Source organism: Ostrea edulis, chromosome 5 (assembly GCF_947568905.1).
Source record: "Ostrea edulis chromosome 5, xbOstEdul1.1, whole genome shotgun sequence".
Classification (NCBI taxonomy): domain Eukaryota; kingdom Metazoa; phylum Mollusca; class Bivalvia; order Ostreida; family Ostreidae; genus Ostrea; species Ostrea edulis.
The window spans coordinates 89,026,056-89,047,872 of record NC_079168.1 but is presented as its reverse complement, the minus strand read 5'-3'; the positions used below and the strand labels follow the sequence as shown (position 1 = coordinate 89,047,872).

At 37.1% G+C, this 21,817-nt stretch overlaps 1 protein-coding gene and 1 long non-coding RNA gene across 2 annotated transcripts in view; one reads left to right on the top strand and one right to left on the bottom strand.

Moving 5' to 3' along the window:
* The window catches only part of LOC125650543 (uncharacterized), a 22,879-nt gene extending 18,307 nt beyond the window's left edge, over nt 1–4,572 (bottom strand). The window contains exon 1 of the long non-coding RNA XR_007361033.2: nt 4,468–4,572. This is a non-coding gene — a long non-coding RNA (uncharacterized LOC125650543). The remainder of the gene's footprint in view (nt 1–4,467) is intronic.
* On the top strand, nt 4,554–21,817 carry LOC125650532 (follistatin-A-like). The gene is made up of 7 exons (XM_048878910.2): nt 4,554–4,908; nt 11,031–11,225; nt 19,945–20,163; nt 20,281–20,502; nt 20,686–20,916; nt 21,096–21,227; nt 21,328–21,817. The coding sequence occupies exons 1-7, from the start codon at nt 4,851–4,853 to the stop codon at nt 21,420–21,422; spliced, it is 1,152 nt and encodes a 383-aa protein (XP_048734867.1). The 5' UTR covers nt 4,554–4,850; the 3' UTR covers nt 21,423–21,817.

Genomic DNA, 21,817 nt, shown 5'->3' with positions numbered 1-21,817 from the left:
GAAACAATGGAGCAGTCCAACATTTGCAAATAGGATGTGTTTGATACAACAGAAATATTTTAATTAGTAACTCATCTTATGATTGTGCCTAAACTAAATAAGGTATACACAATTGTCTGTCTGAATTTTCAAAATTTTGATTTTTTTCTGGTTTTGTGATAAAGCAACAGTAAAACAGAACAAATTACAATTATTACATTAAATCTGTCCACCGGTCCTCTTCTTATTTTATATCAAAGCCTGCACCAATTAACCATAAAAATCGTTTGTACCTCTATCTAACCACTGCAGCAGCTATATCTAAGCAAATATCAGATACATGTAATGCTCATAATATTGTCTTATAATGGAGAAAAAAAGTTTATGTATCTAGAAGTTCACAAAGTGCAGCTTTAATTTTGTTCTTGTTTCAGACTGTCATCAAAATCATCTTTCATTCTGATAATTATTGAAAATAAACGTTTTGTGTAGAGCTGTGTGACATTTCAAACCATATATCATAGATTAACCTCAACCTTGACTTCCTGTCAAGACCGGTGCTGTAGAACTGATATCCCATTTCAGTGCTAGTGTCACATGTTTATTTCAAATAGTTTAAACAGTTATGAACATCCTTAATTTATCAAAAGTTGTAGTTTCAATTTGTATGATTTATGGTAGTATTTTTATTCCTAGATATCAAACTCATTGTTCTTATCAATGAGAGTGATTAAGGCGGTACACTACATTGCAGTGTGTGAAATGTGATGTTTCATCATTAAACTAGTGTGAATTTGTTTTTTAAATTCATTATCAATAAGTGAAGTGGATCATTAGTAAAATGAGAGTTTTCAATGGGGTACTTGTAAAGTGCGAAACGAAACGAAATCTACCGAAACGAAACCTACCGAAACGAAACGAAACCCACCGAAACGAAACGAAACCTACCGAAACGAAACAGATTGTATAACCGAACTCTTTTAATTATAATAATTAAAAATGGTATCTTAGGCCCCTGTGAAAGTTACCACATATAAATAAAATTCGCCTCCCCTTTGATGTAGGCTTTCGGCTTGACTGTTACAAAGTTTTAAAAGCTGGAAAGGGGGGAGTAAGCACAAAGTACATATCTGTAGTTGATTAAATGCCATGCACAATTAGTTTCGGATCCATAAATTTCAGAACCGAGGGTTACAGTCTCAGAGATCTGGGGAAACACACTATACGAGGGGTGGGGTCGCCGACGTTGGATCCGCCTTTGGGCATAGATACATTGTTTGAAGAAGCTGGTGTCTGAGAAAATTGAAAGCAGGAAGAGCTCTTAACCTCTTATTTTATCTCTAACTGCTGAGGTGCGAGTACTTTCAATAATGGAAAAACTCTATACATTTTGGGTGTTGCTAAGACGGGGAATTGAAAACGGGACGGAAAACGGAATTTTTTTAATGCAATAATATTAGGAGGAGGTCGGCATTTTGTAAACTGAAAAGGCTTATGAACAAGGGAATTTTAAGCAGAAATCACAAAGAGAACGGGAGGACATATTCAGAATCCACCGTTTGATATACTACATACAAATACACAATATCCACATGTATACATATATTTGTCTTTAGAGCAAAAAATACTGAAACATGTATTCATGCCCAAAAGCGGATCCAACGCCGACGACCCCATCCCTCGTTTAGTGTGTTTCCCCAGACTTCTGACCTGTGAGACTGTAACCTTCCGTTCTGAAATTTATGGATCCGAAGCTAATTGCACATGGCATCTATGTACTTTGTGCTTACCCCCCCCCCCCCCCCCCCTTCCAACTTTTAAAACTTTGTATCAGTCAAGTCGAAAGCCAACATCAAAGGGGAGGCAAATTTTATTTATATGTGTAAACTTTAACAGGGGCCTAAGATACCATTTTTAATTATTACAATTAAAAGAGTTCGATTATACAATCTGTTTCGTTTCGTTTCGGTAGGTTTCGTTTCGTTTCGGTGGGTTTCGTTTCGTTTCGGCAGATTTCGTTTCGTTTCGGTAGATTTCGTTTCGTTTCGTTTCGCACTTTACAGGTACCCGTTTTCAATGTGCATATTTACAAAACAACACAAACATATCATTTATGTTCAACAATTTTGAAAAATCAAAACCAATAATAAAACAATGAAATCAGTCATAATTCTAAAAAAAAAATCAATAAGCCAATCATTTCATTAGTTCCGTATACTTTTTTGGTGTGTACTAGTACATATGTGAGGAAGGGAAAAAATTATTTAATCAATAAACTGATCAATAGATATTCAATAAAATCAATCAGATTGGTGGTAGTTCATGATTATTTTAATGTGCACATTCACAAAATAACACAAACACATCATTCATGTTCAACAAATTTGAAAAAACAAAACCAATAATAAATCAATAAAATCAATCATAATTCTGGAAAAAAAATCACTATGCCAATCTTTCATTAGTTGTGAATGCGTTTTTTGGAGTATACTAGTACATACAGATATGAAGGGAAAAGAAAATGATTTGATCAATAAACCGATCAATAGATATTCAATAAAATCAATCAGATTGATGGTAGTTCATGATTGTTTTAAAAATGCACATTCACAAAACAACAGACACATATCATTTATGTGCTATGACTTTGAAAAACTAAAATCAATAATAAATCAATGAATTCAATCGAAATTTTGAATTAAACAATTTTTTTCTAAACCAAAAATTATTTTAGAGGCCAAATTTGAGGTCAGACCAACTTTTGAGGCCAGGCCAAAATTTGGGATGGAGCATAATTGGAGGCCAAAATTGGGGCCAGGGCAATTTTGAGGCCAGGCCAGGTTTTATAGTATGCCGTAAAACATGTCGTATCCCAAATGATCTCATTTGTTTTCATTGTAACACTTTAACATTGCAGTAATTAACAAACAGCGAATCGTCACCGTTAATGACAGAACTTGTTTCTCTGTGAAGAAAATCTTTACACATAGCGTGAAAATTCCACAAAGCGAAGAAAGAAAAGACGCGACCTATAAACATTTTTCAGAATGTATATAGCCACATGACGTCATACTGTTTACTTTACATTACTAATTAGTTTAGATGGGTAAATGATGTCTTTCACACCCGATGACTAATTATATGGTTGATGGTCTTGGCAGTGACCAATGAAATGCAGTGACAACGGTGACCAATCCTTACACTACAATACAAACACAAGCATTATAACATTGATTGATTGATTGTATCTTGTTAACGCCTCTCTCAGGAATTTTTCACTCAAATTTAGGCCTTCATTCACACCTGATGCCGAGCGTTTGGCGATAGAACTGTCACTACCTGTTTTAACGCCTTATATAGGTCTGTCGCGGCCGGGATTCGAACCCTGGCCTTCCGCAGGCGTGCCGAACGCTCTAACCTCTAGACCACCCATTGCTATTATAACAAAAGAACATTTCTGTTAATACTACATATCGTATAATTGTTCTGCTTTTATATAATTGCTCTTCCGTTGAATCTACCCATCGTATATAAGTGTGCTATTATAACAAAAGAACGCTTATACACGACGGGTAGATTAACGGAAGAACAATTATATGATAGCAGAACAATTATATGATATGTAGTTTTAACAGAAGAGCACTTATACTATGTAGTTTTAACAATGTGTAGATTGAACAGAGGAACAATTATACAATATGTAATTGAAACCGAAGAAACAGTTATACAATATATGTCCGTGTCGGATGGGACGTCAAAGGATGCCCCGTGTCAAGGATCACAACCCCCTTGGTACGCAAAAGATGCAAAAAAGAGTAGGCTCACTGGGGGCCGTCAGGGAAACTCCAAAACTCATTACCGAATACATTTCAGTTTATTAACCGCCGTAAAATGGCTGAAATATTGCCAAAATGACGCAAAACCATAAACAATCAATTATACAATATGTAGTATGAACTGAAGAACAATAATACAATATGTAGTTTTCTCATAAGAGCAGTTACTTGTATACAATATGTAATTTTAGTAGAGTGCAAGTATGAATACGGTAACTTGAACACTAATTTTATCTGTCTGCGTCGTTATATAACTGTCTAAAGATGTCCTTGAGATGCATTGTACTGCTTTGCCTTTGAGATATCTCATCTTCAAAAGACGGTATCCATTGTATTATCTGGCTACAGTACACGCTGTCCCTTGTACACGCCTATATCAAACTACGATTCAATACGAACATTCCATTGTCATTCAGGAAATTCACGCAATCATTCCCAACACTCGATTTCATGACCTACAAATTGCCCAATACACGCAGCAGTATGTTATTGTTCCACCTGTCTGAGGTAAAAGGTAAATAGTAGCTGTCGAGAGACGATATCCAGAACGGACTCGTCGCGTTATCTATTTATATGGTTTAGTTTTCTTTTGATAAACCTCTATCGCAAAATATACCATTGAAAACATATCAAACGTAAATAATGCAATTACCTGCTAATGCCGGAGCAGCGACGGTGCACCTGAGTTATTACGCGTTATATAATTGATTGTAAAAACCTGCGACTCGTCCACACCACCTTCTCACCAAACGCGCCAATACGCTCGCCTGCCTTACTGTAGCCCCTCCCCCAATTCTGGCCCATACCGACTACAAGTCATGCTTAATAAAATGCGGTGACACCGTTCAGTAACTTACTATGTACGTTACTACCAGACAGACACACGTGCTCAGACAGTCACTATGTACGATTCCGTCTCGTCGTAAATCCGCCACAGATTAACTCGTCTATCATGATTATTCAACTTCGTGTGTGAGCTTTTTTTTTCTTTCTCACCCCCAAATATTATATTGCCTGATATGTGAGAATTTTGATATGGATGTAAGCGGTTTAGTGCTTTTCCTTCTCTCGGTTTCGGTTGGTAATGCGCTAGGTAAGTACTATGCAGCTGACGTTTACTACTAATTTTTCTGCTTCTAATTAATGGTCTCTGTCGCTGCTGTATGATTTGCTATGAATTGTATGGTAATATGGCACTAAATTAAAGATTTGTACTGTTCTATACTTTTGTCAGATGTGTTCAACGCTCTTTCTCTTGTACATGTATATTAAAATTCAAATTGATGCATTTTTGAGAATATTTTACACTAAATACTTACAACTGTGCATGTGTCACCTGATATTTCTTGAAATATGATATATTTATCGTTTAAGCATTCTGTAAACTATATAACTTTATTTTCGAGATTTATTGAAAATATACAACCAATCATAAAAAGTATTTTCTTATTCAAGATGCCCTGTGATTATGAATTAATCACCTGGAATTTTAATGTTACACAAAGACACGGAAGGACAAACCCTGGGTTTCCCTCTATTTGAATAAACTATATAAATATATTGCATACTTAAAAATCATCCGTGTTATAAACATAAATTTCGAAGTTAAAAATCAAATGCAGATTTTACCCTGTAAAAATATCTTTAAAAATCAATAGGAACACTATAAGACAAACCTTGGGAAGTTAGTGTAGAAAAGCTGAGGAGCGTTAGGAGGGAAAAAATGTATGAATGGTGAAAGGTAATTAACTTAGGAAGAGATGCGTGGGATTTTTTTTTTTTTACTTATTTACGTATCTACTATCAGTGCCAAATCGGTGTACGGTATATTGCATCATTCACAAGTCTGTCTTCATTACACGCTGACGATCATTATACGATCAGTGTGATGATAAACTTAGTGCAGCTTGATGCGGGATGTTATTAAAAACAAATAATCTCCTACCCAGCCTAATGATGTGATCAAAGCGTTCTAACACAACAAAAATGATTAAAAAGTAATTAATAATATATGCGCCAAACTTGCTGAAGATATCAATCTGTTTCCGGTGAGCGATATATTATAGTTTAACTAATCTTGTTCGTGATGCATACTCATGCTTTTTCCCGAAGATGTAAACGGACGCAGTTACCCCGACCCAGGGTCAGGGCCGCGTCTTTATTGTGACTATGGCGTCAAACTGTGCATGTACCCGGTACATCACGGTAAAGCGCTTCATCAAAGTCATCCTTCCCGTGGAAAGCTAAACCGGAGGTCGTTTGTCATTCAACTTTATCACCCAAATATGTTTTTTTTATCATGACTTTGTGATTCCGGGTTCATCTGGATCATCCGTCATCCATCGGCTGGAGATGAAAGACATGCAGACCTGATAACGTCTGGGTCCTCGGAAAAAAGGTCAGAAGTAGACATGCGGAGAATGTTTTTCGTCCGATAATTTTTCGTAGTGCAAACATCCTGCACTAGACATTCCAAACCGTACTTGTGTGACAGAGGCAAGATGGTAAATCGCCTGCTTATCTGTTAGGATGACTGACTTAGGATCAATGGGACCTGATTGATTCCTGGATGTCTAGACGATGTAAATACAGTTACATAATTTATAATACCGCATATACATAGATGGGTCGCTAGTTGCTAAATGACATGTAGTAGCCGACTCGCGCTGCGCTCCGTCTAAGTCAATAATATACCTTAAAAGAAAGGGAAAAATAATAAAATAAACCTCTAGAACTCTTTGAAGTTCCTCTCACTGTGATCTGACGTCTCAATCGATTTAAACTTCAGCATGTTCACGTTTTATCATTTTTTGCTCGACATTTTGAACGCGCAGTGGATATTTGCGTACACATTATTTACTCCGCTCCGATATTGACTCAGTTGTAATACAAGTCAACGTGAAACAGTTATTTCTGATCACAGAGATCATTGTTTTTTGTTACAATACAACACTTCAAAGGACATAGTTTGGCTACCCGGCAAGGAGAGGCCCCATAACCTATTCAAAACATGTGCCCGGAATCTAATCGAGATTATTCAGATACCACATTGCTTCACACTTAATGCACCATGTTTTGTTGTTTTTCTCTTGTCTTGTTGGAATGAAGATTCTTCAAATAAAGAATTTGTAATAAAGTGTACTAGAACAGTCCTTGTGGGATCGTCCATAGTGGATTCAATAAGGAATGTTACAGTAATTGACGCACCTTGTCCGTGTCCCCACATTAATCCCACATTGTTCATGATCGTCCCCCCCTACATTAATCCCACTTTGTTCATGATCGTCCCCCCCCCTACATTAATCCCACTTTGTTCATGATCGTCCCCCCACATTAATCCCACTTTGTTCATGATCGTCCCTCCACATTAATCCCACTTTGTTCATGATCGACCCCCCCCCCCTCCACATTAATCCCACTTTGTTCATGATCGACCCCCCCCTCCACATTAATCCCACTTTGTTCATGATCGACCCCCAAATCGATCGCAGTTTGTTCGTAGACCCTGTTCCCACAATCAAATTCCACCTTCATTCCCCGTGACTTCAAATGTACTATTCAGCTGCACTAGACGCAGACGACAATTAAAAGTGCAAACCTACGACTTCTAGTCGTAAATATAGGGCGCGATGACGCTTGCTCGGGCGACACACAATTGTATTAAAATCGTACTACTGTATATTAAATGTACATTGTATGAAAATTAAAATATTACTTTTATAAGTATGCTGTCTATCTAGTTACCTATATATATTATTGAAAAACTGACAATTTTCATGATGCTTTTCTCTTTGTTAAGAAGAGACATCCGATAAGGTGATTGAGGAGGAAACTGTTTGTGTTTCTTGTAAAGATTAGAACGGCTTTATGGAATAAAATGGCAGAAAATGCAGTGGTTGAAAGAATTTTATTATTCGTATCTGTGGTATACCGGAACCTCTAATTTAAAGTAAATAGGTGATATTCAACGCTTAGTAGTTGGATATGGGAATTTATTTCACCAGTGGTATAGGATTATTTAGTACATGTATATTCACGAGTACAAAGCGTGAATGAAAATATCTTAACAGTTTGGCTCAGAAATTAAATAAATTCGCTATCTAACTTCAGAACGTTGAGTAACGATATTTCCTCCGTTTTATTTACAAAGAAAGTCGTTCTAATGTTATTTTCGCAAGGTAAAAATAGACATTTCGTTATTATCTCGGTATGAACACAACACAAGCGACAATGTCACTGCATTCGGTTTATGGATTACAATATTTCACGACTGACTATGTAATAAATATTTTTAATCAAGATATATTTAACCTTGTATACGATTTAGAAATGATACAGATAGCAATCGTGTAACTATCCACATGCATTGCAGCTACTCCTTTTCCTACAGATAAAAAAAACTTACAGAGAAAAACGAAATGTGCATCCTGTACTTAACGCTATGTTAAAATTTTGCCACCTTTGCTATTCAATATCATTTTTTGGTACACAGAACTGCTGATAAGTGATTTGTATATTTGACGTATCTAATTTTAATTGCGGGCATGCAAGTGCTAGCGAAACATTTATTCAAGACCGCACGCAAAGACTCATAAATTACGTTTGAAGAGCCCTCTTTTGAATTGTGGACTTTTGATCTCCCTATAATGATTTGCTTATACAGAAAATAGAGGTTAATAACTCCCAAAAACGTGCTTTACTCCAGAGTTTCAGCAACACACAGACACACACTCAATGTTTGAACAGGAAACTAGAATTTTGATTGTATCCAGTAGTTTTAAGTTCCAACTCTTGGTATGGTTGCGAACTTGTCCATCTACACATATTTTACATTAAAAGTTTAATCTTAGCAACTTATAAAACCTGATCTACAACAATTGTTTGAATTCGAACCACCAAGCAGTGCATTAAGGGCATTTTCATTATCTTTACAGTAGAAACTTGCCTCATTTTAATTGTTATTGATGGAAAAAAATTGAAAAGCAAAAGTAGGACGCCTCTTTGTGCAAGTTCCGTAACCTACCACCATAATACTGATCAGGATGACGACTATTTCTGAATATTTGTGTAAGGTTTTATTTGTGTCACAACGAATCCATTCAGACTATTTGATGTACGTAAAGCTAATTCTATTTTTACTTTCTTTGCTATAGTTTGAATGACATCTATGCACTGAGTGAGCGTACTCCAGTGGATAATAATGACCGAATATGTCGTGACCTGAAACAGTATAAGAATACCCCAGTAATCACGCTAAACCTTTAATTGCTGAAATAGCTGCAATTTTGGAAACTTTACTCAATGAAATGTTACCCTTGAAACGATTTCCGTTTCAGATTTGCAAAATAGGGGGGATTATCTGAAATATTTCTGTTCTCGGAGGTACTAGATGTTTTTGAAAAATGATCTTTGGAATCATATCCAGGTATTGATGGATTTGGAGGTGATTACAGGTGAAAGAGATAGGTCAGTCACCTGAAGTGACATGTACGTAAAAACTTGGAAGAGCATAAGTTGAACCGAAATAAAGCTTTTGCAGGCCAGTTTATCATTTTTGAATACTTTAACTTACTTACTTATCCTCTTCGTCCCCGGTGGGACATAAGGCTTCAACAAGTTGTGTCCAACTACCTCTGTCCTTGGCAATATACTGTGCCTTTAAGCAGCCGTTTTATTGTCCCAGATTTATACGACAGATTTCATACACCTATGGATGGTATAGCGTTACAGTTACAAGACATTCCGCATCATAAATGACAAAAAAAACAAAACAAACATAAGTCTACTAACACTTGGGTATACGTGTGTAAGGGTGATGTCTGATAGAGATACGTAACTAAGACCAAAGTCTGGAGGACATTTCCGCTTTCTGCCGAAGTATTTCTTCCTTTGTACTGGGTGACCCGAATAAGAATGGAGAAGGACGTCATATAGACTCTAAATTAAGAGTCTTTGAGTTGTCGAGAAGGTAATTAACTGATCCTTCTCCTGCTGACCGCTAATGTTCAAACTTAACATCAGAGATGTTCAGTGAACTTTTTTATTCTCGAGGGGAAAGGGGATTTTAGGGTGTGCAGTTAGTACACGTGTGCTGTCATCAGAGAATGCTGATGTATCATTTGAATATTAAGAGGGTAAAAATGAATTATGAAGAACTATTAGTTTAATCTCTCAAATACTTATAAAGTTAGTACTACGTACATAATCCTGCTCGGTACAGTGCCAATTTGACCAGACGACATATCAAAAATGAGTACGGAGGTCATTGATTTCTGCTAATTTCATGAACTCGTAGAATACATTCTAGTCTCTGATCACACGCAGATGAGATATTATCTATCAATATTCATTCCGATTTGGCACGTTCAGTTGCCTTCGCCTAAGCACCTACCGTAAACGATTTGTGCTATTTATAACATTTATTCATTGTAATTCTCCGTCCCCACGCTTCCTCTTCACAACTCTGATTATCTAGCTACGTTCAACTTCTACACACGGAAGTGAGGAAGTTAAATGTCTCGGTTTTCTTCACATTTTTGATCTGTCGTAATTCATTGAATTCCTATTATAGGATTCTGTCGACAGTTACAAGCTATTCGATTATGCCCTACTTTGTTACGGTATTTAGGGACCTGATTGACTTCCGGACAACTAAATATATTTCTCAGAAATGAAAACTGAAAATAATAAATAATAATCTGTTGACATGGCATTTTGACAAATTGCTCCAGTCATATAATTTCACGAGAATATTACACTTGATATGCTATGACATAGGAGAAATTGAGACCCTATATTACCTATGACGTTAGTAATTATTTCCCGTTTATTCCACTGTAATTCTACTTGTTATTCAAATATCCCAATTAACTCAAATTTCTATAATTGCAAACAGCCTTGACGGAAAGACTAAAAGAAAAGGTTACTGACATCAATCGGTTTAATTAACCTAATCTGACGTAAATGTAACTCCAGTTTTTTGTTTTCAGGTAAATATTTGTGATTTTCTTATGAACATATAAAGACGATGCAAAGAAACCAGTTTATTCAAAATCGTATTTTCCAAAAAAATAAAAATAAAATGCGTGGGCAGTTCAAGTGTTTTTATCTCATCGAATAGACATTTATTACTATCTTTTATATAAAAAAAAATCTTTTCACATCATTAAAAAGATTCAAGGTTTCTCATATAGTGACGTTGCAATTGTTTTTCAGCGGGCACCTGCTGGTTGTCAATGACCAAACAGAATATGTGTATGGGAGCCTTTAATTTGAACGTGACGAAACAAGAATGCTGTCGGAGTGCTTCTCCGTACGTGAGCTGGACTGCACAGACCTTCACGTCCACCGGGGACCTGTTCTATTGGCAAGAGCTGATAGGGGGCGCCCCAAACTGCCAACTTTGTCACAGTAAGTAACCAGATTAGCTATTGACAAATGTGTTAGCGCTTTATAAAAAGTATACCGACTGAAGTGTTGCAGTTCATACCCTCTGTATTTTTAAAAATGAAATTTATTTTTTATATCTAAAGTCTACTTTCATTTCGGAATTCCTATCCGTTGAAATAGACGTACGATATTTATCAAGATTCGTACGTACATTTTTACAGCTGCAGCGCATTCATGTGGAAATGATTATCATTACAATTTGTACAGACATCGATTGATGGATTGAATATTGGTTAACGTCCCTCTCAAGAATCTTTCACTCACATGGAGACGTCACCAATGCCGGTGAAGGGCTGCAAAATTTAAGCCTATGCTCGGCGCTTACGGCCTTTGAGCAGAGAGGGATCTTTATCGTGCCACACCTGCTGTGACACGGGACCTCGATTTTTGCGGTCTCATCCGAAGGACCGCCCCATTTAGTCGCCTCTTACGACAAGCAAGGGATACTGAGTACCTATTCTAACCCGGATCCCCACGGGACATATCGAAGGCACACATATTGATAAAGTAAATATAAAAAAGTATTCCGGGATGTCATCAAACCATACAACGATTTGAAAGTGCTCAAACATAAGAACGACTTTTGAAAAGAAAACTAATTATCAACTATCTATCTACAGTGAATCTTTTCAACAAAGAACTAGGGTTATTAGATGTCGAATCTGGTCCTAACTCTGATGTAGAAAAAAAACTGTTGTTGATAAGTTTAGCTTTAGTACTACGGATGTAATTAACACATAGAATTTACCAACCGAAGGTTCAGGTGAGCTAAAAAAAATCTTCCTCTCTTTAAAACTCTTCTTCTCAAGAACCACTGAGCCAGAAACCGAAGGTGCAGGTGAGCTTTTCTGATAACATTTTGTCCGTCGTCCGTCTGTCTGTCTGTCCGTCTGTAAACTTTTCACATTTTCGACTTCTTCTCCAGAACCACTGGGCCAAATTCAACCAAACTTGCCACAAAGCATCCTTGGGTAAAGGGAATTGTAAATTATTAAAATAAAGGGCCAGGCCACCTTTCAAGGGGAGATAATCAAGAAAAGGTAAAAATAGGGTAGGGTCATTAAAAAATCTTCTCAAGAACCACTGGGTCAAAAAAGATGAAATTTATAGATAAGCTTTATTAGGTAGGGCAAATTCTAAATTGTTAAAATTATGGCCCCCGGGGGTCGGATGGGGCCACAATAGGGGATCAAAGTTTTACATACAATATTTAGGAAAAATCTTTAAAACTCTTCTTCTTAAGAACCACTGAGCCAGAAAAGCTGAGATTTAAATGAAAGCTTCCTGATATAGTGCAGATTTTAAATTGTTAAAATCCTGGCCCCCGGGGGTCGGATGGGGCCACAATAGGGGATCCAATTTTACATACAAATATATAGGAAAAATCTTTTAAAATCTTCTCAAGAACCACTGAACCAGAATAGCTGAGATTTATATGAAAGCTTCCTGATATAGTGCAGATTTGAAATTGTTAAAATCCTGGCCCCCAGGGATCGGATGGGGCCACAATAGGGGATCAAAGTTTTACATACAAATCTATAGGAAAAATCTTTAAAAATCTTCTTCTCAAGAACCACTGAGCCAGAAAAGCTGAGATAAATTTACATGAAAGCTTTCTGATATAGTGCAAATTCAAGTTTGTTAAAATCATGATCCCCGGGGGTCGGATGGGGCCACAAGGGGGGATCAAAGTTTTACATACAAATATATAGGAAAATCTTTAAAAATCTTCCTCTCAAGAACCACTGAGCCAGAAAAGCCGAGATTTATATGAAAGCTTCCTGATATAATGCAGATTCAAGTTTGTTAAAATGATGGCCCCCGGGGGTAGGATTGGGCCACAAGGGGGATCAAAGTTTTACATACAAATATATAGGAAAAATCTTCTCAAGAACCACTGAGCCAGAAAAGCTGAGATTTGTATGAAAGCTTTCTGATATAGTGCAGATTCAGGTTTGTTAAAATTATGGTCCGCAGGGGTCGGATGGGGTCACAATAGGGGATCAAAGTTTTACATTCAAATATATAGGAAAATCTTTAAAAATCTTCTTTTCAAGAACCACTAAGCCAGAAAAGCTGATATTTACATGAAAGCTTTCTGACATAATGCAGATTCTAAATTGTTAAAATCCTGGCCCCCGGGGGTCGGATGGGGCCACAATAGGGGATCAAAGTTTTACATACAAATATATAGGGACATTCTTTAAAAATCTTCTCAAGAACCACTGAGCCAGAAAAGCTGAGATTTACATGAAAGCTTCCTGATACAATGTATAGTGCAAATTCAAGTTTGTTAAAATAATGGCCCCCGGGGGTAGGATGGGGCCAGAATAGGGGTTCAAAGTTTTACATACAAATATATAGAGAAAATCTTTTAAAATCTTCTTCTCAAGAACCACTGAGCCAGAAAAGCTGATATTTACATGGAAAGCTTCCTAACATAGAGCAGAGTTAAGTTTGTTCAAATCATGGCCCCCTGTGGTAGGATGGGGCCACAATAGGGGATCAAAGTTTTACATACAAATATATAGGAAAAATCTTTAAAAATCTTCTCAAGAACCACTGAGCCAGAAAAGCTGATATTTACATGAAAGCTTTCTGACATAATGCAGATTTTAAATTGTTAAAATCATGGCCCCTGGGAGTAGGATGGGGCCCCAAGTGGGGATCAAAGTTTGACATACAAATATATAGGAAAAATCTTAAAATATCTTCTTCTCAAGAACCATTGGGCCAAAGAAGTTCACATTTACAAAAAAAACCTTTCTGACATAGTGTATATTCAAGTTTGCAGAAACTATGGCCTCCAGGGGTAGGTTGGGGTCATAATAAGGACTAAGATTTTACATGCAAATATATATAGAAAGTCTTCTGATATGGACCAAGGTGACTCAGGTGAGCGATGTAGCCCATGGGCCTCTTGTTAATCTTCAATCGGCAAAACGGTTAAATTAAAAGCACACATTAGAAAAGTAATAGCTCTAGCAATACGGCATGCTATAAGCATATAAATACTACAGTATTCTAACATATAAATACTACAGTATTCTAACATATAAATACTACAGTATTCTAACATATAAATACTACAGTATTCTAACATATAAATACTACAGTATTCTAACATATAAATACTACAGTATTCTAACATATAAATACTACAGTATTCTAACATATACAATTGCAATGCAAATGCAAACACTGTGGTGATAGTAATTATACACTGTGGCAAAGGTGTACTGGTACTGGTAATGGTTATATGTTCAGTGACGACAGTGTTATAGTGATGGTGGTAGTTACATGTTCAGTGTTATAGTGATGGTGGTAGTTACATGTTCAGTGTTATAGTGATGGTGGTAGTTACATGTTCAGTGTTATAGTGATGGTGGTAGTTACATGTTCAGTGTTATAGTGATGGTGGTAGTTACATGTTCAGTGTTATAGTGATGGTGGTAGTTACAAGCTCAGTGTTATAGTGATGATGGTAGTTACATGCTCAGTGTTATAGTGATGGTGGTAGTTACATGCTCAGTGACGACAGTGTTATAGTGATGGTGGTAGTTACAAGCTCAGTGTTATAGTGATGGCGGTAGTTACATGCTCAGTGTTATAGTGATGGTGGTAGTTATAAACTCAGTGACGACAGTGTTATAGTGATGGTGGTAGTTACATGCTCAGTGTTATAGTGATGATGGTAGTTACATGTTCAGTGACGACAGTGTTATAGTGATGGTGGTAGTTACATGCTCAGTGTTATAGTGATGGTGGTAGTTATAAACTCAGTGACGACAGTGTTATAGTGATGGTGGTAGTTACATGCTCAGTGACGACAGTGTTATAGTGATGGTGGTAGTTACATGTTCAGTGTTATAGTGATGGTGGTAGTTACATGTTCAGTGTTATAGTGATGGTGGTAGTTACATGCTCAGTGACGACAGTGTTATAGTGATGGTGGTAGTTACAAGCTCAATGTTATAGTGATGGTGGTAGTTACATGTTCAATGTTATAGTGATAGTGGTAGTTACATGCTCAGTGACGACAGTGTTATAGTGATGGTGGTAGTTACATGTTCAGTGTTATAGTGATGGTGGTAGTTACATGCTCAGTGACAACAGTGTTATAGTGATGATGGTAGTTACATGTTCAGTGACAACAGTGTTATAGTGATGATGGTAGTTACAAGCTCAGTGTTATAGTGATGATGGTAGTTACATGCTCAGTGACAACAGTGTTATAGTGATGATGGTAGTTACATGTTCAGTGACAACAGTGTTATAGTGATGATGGTAGTTACAAGCTCAGTGTTATAGTGATGATGGTAGTTACATGTTCAGTGAAAACAGTGTTATAGTGATGATGGTAGTTACAAGCTCGTGTTATAGTGATAGTGGTAGTTACATGTTCAGTGTTATAGTGATGGTGGTAGTTACATGTTCAGTGTTATAGTGATGGTGGTAGTTACATGCTCAGTGTTATAGTGATGGTGGTAGTTACATGTTCAGTGACGACAGTGTTATAGTGATGGTGGTAGTTACATGCTCAGTGTTATAGTGATGGTGGTAGTTACAAGCTCAGTGTTATAGTGATGGTGGTAGTTACATCTTCAGTGTTATAGTGATGGTGGTAGTTACATGTTCAGTGTTATAGTGATGGTGGTAGTTACATGCTCAGTGACGACAGTGTTATAGTGATGGTCGTAGTTACATGCTCAGTGACGACAGTGTTATAGTGATGGTGGTAGTTACAAGCTCAGTGACGACAGTGTTATAGTGATGGTGGTAGTTACATGCTCAGTGTTATAGTGATGGTGGTAGTTACATGCTCAGTGTTATAGTGATGGTGGTAGTTACATGTTCAGTGTTATAGTGATGGTGGTAGTTACATGCTCAGTGTTATAGTGATGGTGGTAGTTACATGTTCAGTGACGACAGTGTTATAGTGATGGTGGTAGTTACATGCTCAGTGACGACAGTGTTATAGTGATGGTGGTAGTTTCATGCTCAGTATTATAGTGATGGTGGTAGTTACATGCTCAGTGTTATAGTGATGGTGGTAGTTACATGCTCAGTGTTATAGTGATGGTGGTAGTTACAAGCTCAGTGACGACAGTGTTATAGTGATGGTGGTAGTTACATGTTCAGTGTTATAGTGATGGTGGTAGTTATATATTCAGTGTTATAGTGATGGTGGTAGTTACAAGCTCAGTGATGACAGTGTTATAGTGATGGTGGTAGTTACAAGCTCAGTGTTATAGTGATGGTGGTAGTTACATCTTCAGTGTTATAGTGATGGTGGTAGTTATAAGCTCAGTGACGACAGTGTTATTAGTGATGGTGGTAGTTACATGTTCAGTGTTATAGTGATGATGGTAGTTACATGTTCAGTGTTATAGTGATGGTGGTAGTTACATGTTCAGTGACGACAGTGTTATAGTGATGGTGGTAGTTACAAGCTCAGTGACAACAGTGTTATAGTGATGGTGGTAATTACAAGCTTAGTGTTATAGTGATGGTGGTAGTTACATGCTCAGTTTTATAGCGATGGTGGTAGTTACATGTTCAGTGACGACAGTGTTATAGTGATGGTGGTAGTTAAATGTTCAGTGTTATAGTGATGGTGTTAGTTATATGTTCAGTGACGACAGTGTTATTAGTGATGGTGGTAGTTACATGTTCAGTGTTATAGTGATGGCGGTAGTTACATGCTCAGTGTTATAGTGATGGTGGTAGTTATAAGCTCAGTGACGACAGTGTTATAGTGATGGTGGTAGTTACATACTCAGTGTTATAGTGATGGTGGTAGTTATAAGCTCAGTGACGACAGTGTTATAGTGATGGTGGTAGTTACAAGCTCAGTGTTATAGTGATGGTGGTAGTTACATGCTCAGTGTTATAGTGATGGTGGTAGTTACATGCTCAGTGACGACAGTGTTATAGTGATGGTGGTAGTTACATGTTCAGTGTTATAGTGATGGTGGTAGTTACATCTTCAGTGTTATAGTGATGGTGGTAGTTACATGCTCAGTGTTATAGTGATGATGGTAATTACATGCTCAGTGACGACAGTGTTATTAGTGATGTTGGTAGTTACAAGCTCAATGACGGTGTGAACTTTTTTTTAACTAGGGTTAAAAGGTTAACTACATGTTCAGTAACTGTAATGGCGATGGTGATTGCAGTTAAATGCTCAATGATATTGTTATATATTCGAATTAGTGGTAATTACATGCTCAATGATACTGCCATATATTTGAAGTACTGGTAATTACATGCTCAATGATACTGTCATATATTTGAAGTAGTGATACTCACATGCTCAGTGATAGCGTTGTATAGCAGCAGTGATGGTAATTGCATGCTCAATAGCCGTGTGATAGCAATGTTGACGGTAATTTCATGGTCAATGATGGTGTGATAGTGGTGTTTATTACAGCAACGTTGTGATAGTGGTGTTAATTACAGTGACGGTGTGATAGTGGTGTTTATTACAGCAACGTTGTGATAGTAGTGTTAATTACAGTGACGGTGTGATAGTGGTGTTAATTACAGTGACGGTGTGATAGTGATGTTAATTACAGTGACGGTGTGATAGTGGTGTTTATTACAGCAACGTTGTGATAGTGGTGTTAATTACAGTGACGATGTGATAGTGGTGTTAATTACAGTGACAGTGTGATAGTGATGTTAATTACACTGACGGTGTGATAGTGGTGTTAATTACAGTGACGGTGTGATAGTGGTGTTAATTACAGTGACGGTGTGATAGTGGTGTTAATTACAGTGACGGTGTGATAGCGGTGTTAATTACAGTGACGGTGTGCTAGTGGTGTTAACTACAGTGATGGTGTGGTAGTGATGTTAATTACAGTGACGGTGTGATAGTGGTGTTAATTACAGTGACGGTCTGATAGTGATGTTAATTACAGTGACGGTGTGATAATAGTGTTGATGGTAAATGTTACAAAAGTAAAGCAATGGATGAACAGATCTTATGTTCACTTCCCCAAAACCCAAATCGTTTGAAAGTCTGGCTTCAGAAGAATTGTTACATGTCCTTTAAACGAGAACAGCAATCAATCGGTCTCTGTAAAACTCACTGCTTGTCTAGACCGTCAATCGGTCTGTGTAAAACTCACTGCTTGTCTAGACCGTCAATCGGTCTGTGTAAAACTCATTGCTTGTCTAGACCGTCAATCGGTCTGTGTAAAACTCATTGCTTGTCTAGACCGTCAATCGGTCTGTGTAAAACTCATTGCTTGTCTAGACCGTCAATCGGTCTGTGTAAAACTCATTGCTTGTCTAGACCGTCAATCGGTCTATGTAAAACTCATTGCTTGTCTAGACCGTCAATCGGTCTATGTAAAACTCATTGCTTGTCTAGACCGTCAATCGGTCTATGTAAAACTCATTGCTTGTCTAGACCGTCAATCGGTCTATGTAAAACTCATTGCCTGTCTAGACCGTTGTGGTACTTCCAATGGTAGAAAACTGTAATCACAAGAATACATAGTGAAGTAACCCGGAAAAATGAAACACAAATAATTGTTTAAACAAATACCAGAAATACATAGCTGGAATGTACACAAAACATCTCAAATACATGTGAGCTATTAAATATATGGTTTCGAGAAAGATTTGTAAATTTATACCTATTACTGTTAAAGAAAGGTTGAAACATTTACTCAAAAGTAGTCCATTCACATTTTTAATTCTCTCGAAATGATATATCTTATACAATTTTTAAATGCAAGTTTGGATATTAAAAATACCTTTAATAAGTTAACATTAGAATGTACAACTTTGTCAGAAATAAGGAAAAAGTTACTACATGTACATGTAGGTAGTAAGCATTTAAATGGACCAATTGTAATCAAATTCCGTGAAATAATGTTAAATAACAGATAAAAACTGTTGATTTATACGTGAAAAATCATGTTATATGAGTCTGTCTGATAAATTTATTTCAAACTTGATGGAGTCACAATGAACTCAATAATCTGGATTTTCTTATTTAGCTGGATGCAGACTGTGTTTACGGAAATTGCGCGTGTTAACTTGAAATCTATACGAAAGAGCGCCATAAAACAGGATCATTTACCTCAGCTTTAGCAACCAGAATTATGTTCATGAATCCCTAATATAACCATTTGTTCCATAAAAATATCACCAGAAATATTTCATTCTTTTCTAGAATCTGGCTATACATCTAGTTAGTCAAAGTTCTTTACGACCAGAGATGGTTGATTGTCAAATTACGCAACAATGCATTAATTGAACGAAATATGATTGTTAATAACGCCGCGTCTAGATTTATAGCTGGAAGGGATAATTATTTATTAATAAAATAACACTTCTGAAGTTGTGAGAAATTGCCAACCACTAGAAAGATTTTGGTATGGTAGATTTATTTTCGTATGCCTCGAACGCTTTAAAGTGCATGTTTATGTAATACATGTATTTTGTTCAGTGATATTCGTGTCGCCATGATCATTACCTAAAAATGGGGATCCCAGGTGTACCAGTCACGTAAAATGATGACATTGTATTGCAGGAGCAATGATCTTTTATTGAAATGAAATTGATCCTTAGAAATTTGTAATAAAGTTAAAATGTGTGTATAAAATCATTCACGAAAAACCTCCCTCAGACATCACACGTGAATATTACGTTTCTTTTTCAGAGACCTGCAAAGATATCAAATGTCTGAGGGGGAAACAGTGCCGTTTGAAGAAGGGGGTTCCCAAATGCGTCTGTATAATCAAATGCACGCAGAGACAGAGGAAATCCCGAAAGATATGTGGCTCGGATGGAAAGACCTACAACAATGAATGTCAACTTCGAAGAAGAAACTGTAAACGAGAGACATCAGTGTCCATGGCTTACAGAGGTGTTTGCAGACGTAAGTTTTACTTTCGGGTACAACTTCATGATTTAATTCTCTGTCTTATAGTTGCCCCTATCTCTATCGTTCTCACGATTGATCAACTATTAATTAGAAGCTGGATATATGTTTTAGGATCTTGCAAGAAAGTTAGGTGTTTGAATGGAAAGCGTTGCCTCGAGGACCAGAATGGCCTACCACACTGTGTTCACTGCCGAGTGAGCTGCCCTGAGACCTCTGACGTCCAGGTTTTATGTGGAGAGGATGGCAAGACATATCGAAATACCTGTGAGTTGAGGGCAGCAGTATGCAGACGGCATAAATCAATAAGAATTGCCTACTATGGAGAATGTCGAGGTATACTATACCAGAAAACGTCTTCTATCACCTTATCTAACGTCTCGTATTGGTATACTTGTCAGGTTTCAAGCATAATTACAACATTCTTTCTTTACGACAATCCGTTATAGTAAAATGCTTCTTATTTCCATCAACGAATACTATTTTACTTATACAGCACATTTGTACATTTTTCAACAGAGAGCGCCACTTGTTTGGACACCAAGTGCTCAGACGGAATGTCTTGTCTGACTAACCCTGTCAACCATCAACCGCTGTGCGCCCAGTGCAAAGCGCGCACCTGTTCACCTCTGTCCCGATATAAGGTATGCGGAACGGATGGCGTGGACTATAAGAACTACTGTTTCCTAATGCGGGCGTCTTGTGAGATGGGAATAGCTTTAGATACACGACACAGCGGTTCGTGTGACAGTAAGTTATTCTAATCTACCTCCTTTGTCCAAAATACACTGTTGACAATTTCCTCAACTCATGTCGAAATTTCTGTGAACTGTATATTTTCAAAGCAAATGATCTCAAATGAATTTGGGCACGAGATGAATACGTTATATATGAAAATTTCAACTGATTTTTCTTCTTCTGAATTTAAGAATCCAGGTGGAGAAGGAAACAAAAACACAAAAGGAGAAGACGTAGGAAAAATAACCCGAGGGGGAGACACAGATCGAGATTTGTCGATGCTGTTCTCAGAAGTTCGGATGGAATACAAATCAAATTACGATGTGAGTGATTATTATGAGGAAGGTGTTCCATTTCAAAACTGTACACCTGCTCCACTATCGATGATTCAACCTGATGTATGTTTGATTTTTTGCTTTTCAGTGAAACAGGTACATTCCAAGGACAAAAATGGCGTGTCGTTGCCGTTAGCTCTAGGACATTTGTTTTCTCAGAAACATAACAAAGAAAACGGATGAGTCGCTGATATTCAGGAAGGAAACTCGCCATAGTGCCACATCACGACAGTGCTGGCCCATGTACAAAGGGAGCATGCGCAATAGATCCTAATACGTCACTACCGGAAAAGTCTTTCTTCGCCATGATGGCAATTTCAAACATCTACGTGTTATGTGTTGTTATAATTTATTGTAACTTATTTATTTATGTGCTCCAGATATTTTTGTATAAATATGTACCAATGATATTAAGAAGTTAAAGGTAACTTTCACCCAAAAATGGTCATATTAAAATGAGACTAGAAAAAAGATCAGAACTCATCATTTAGAGCAGTAATACACAAATCTTGTTTTCCGTCCTTTGTGATCGTGCCTTGATTTGCTTTTACCAAATAAAAAAGCGATAAACAAGACTA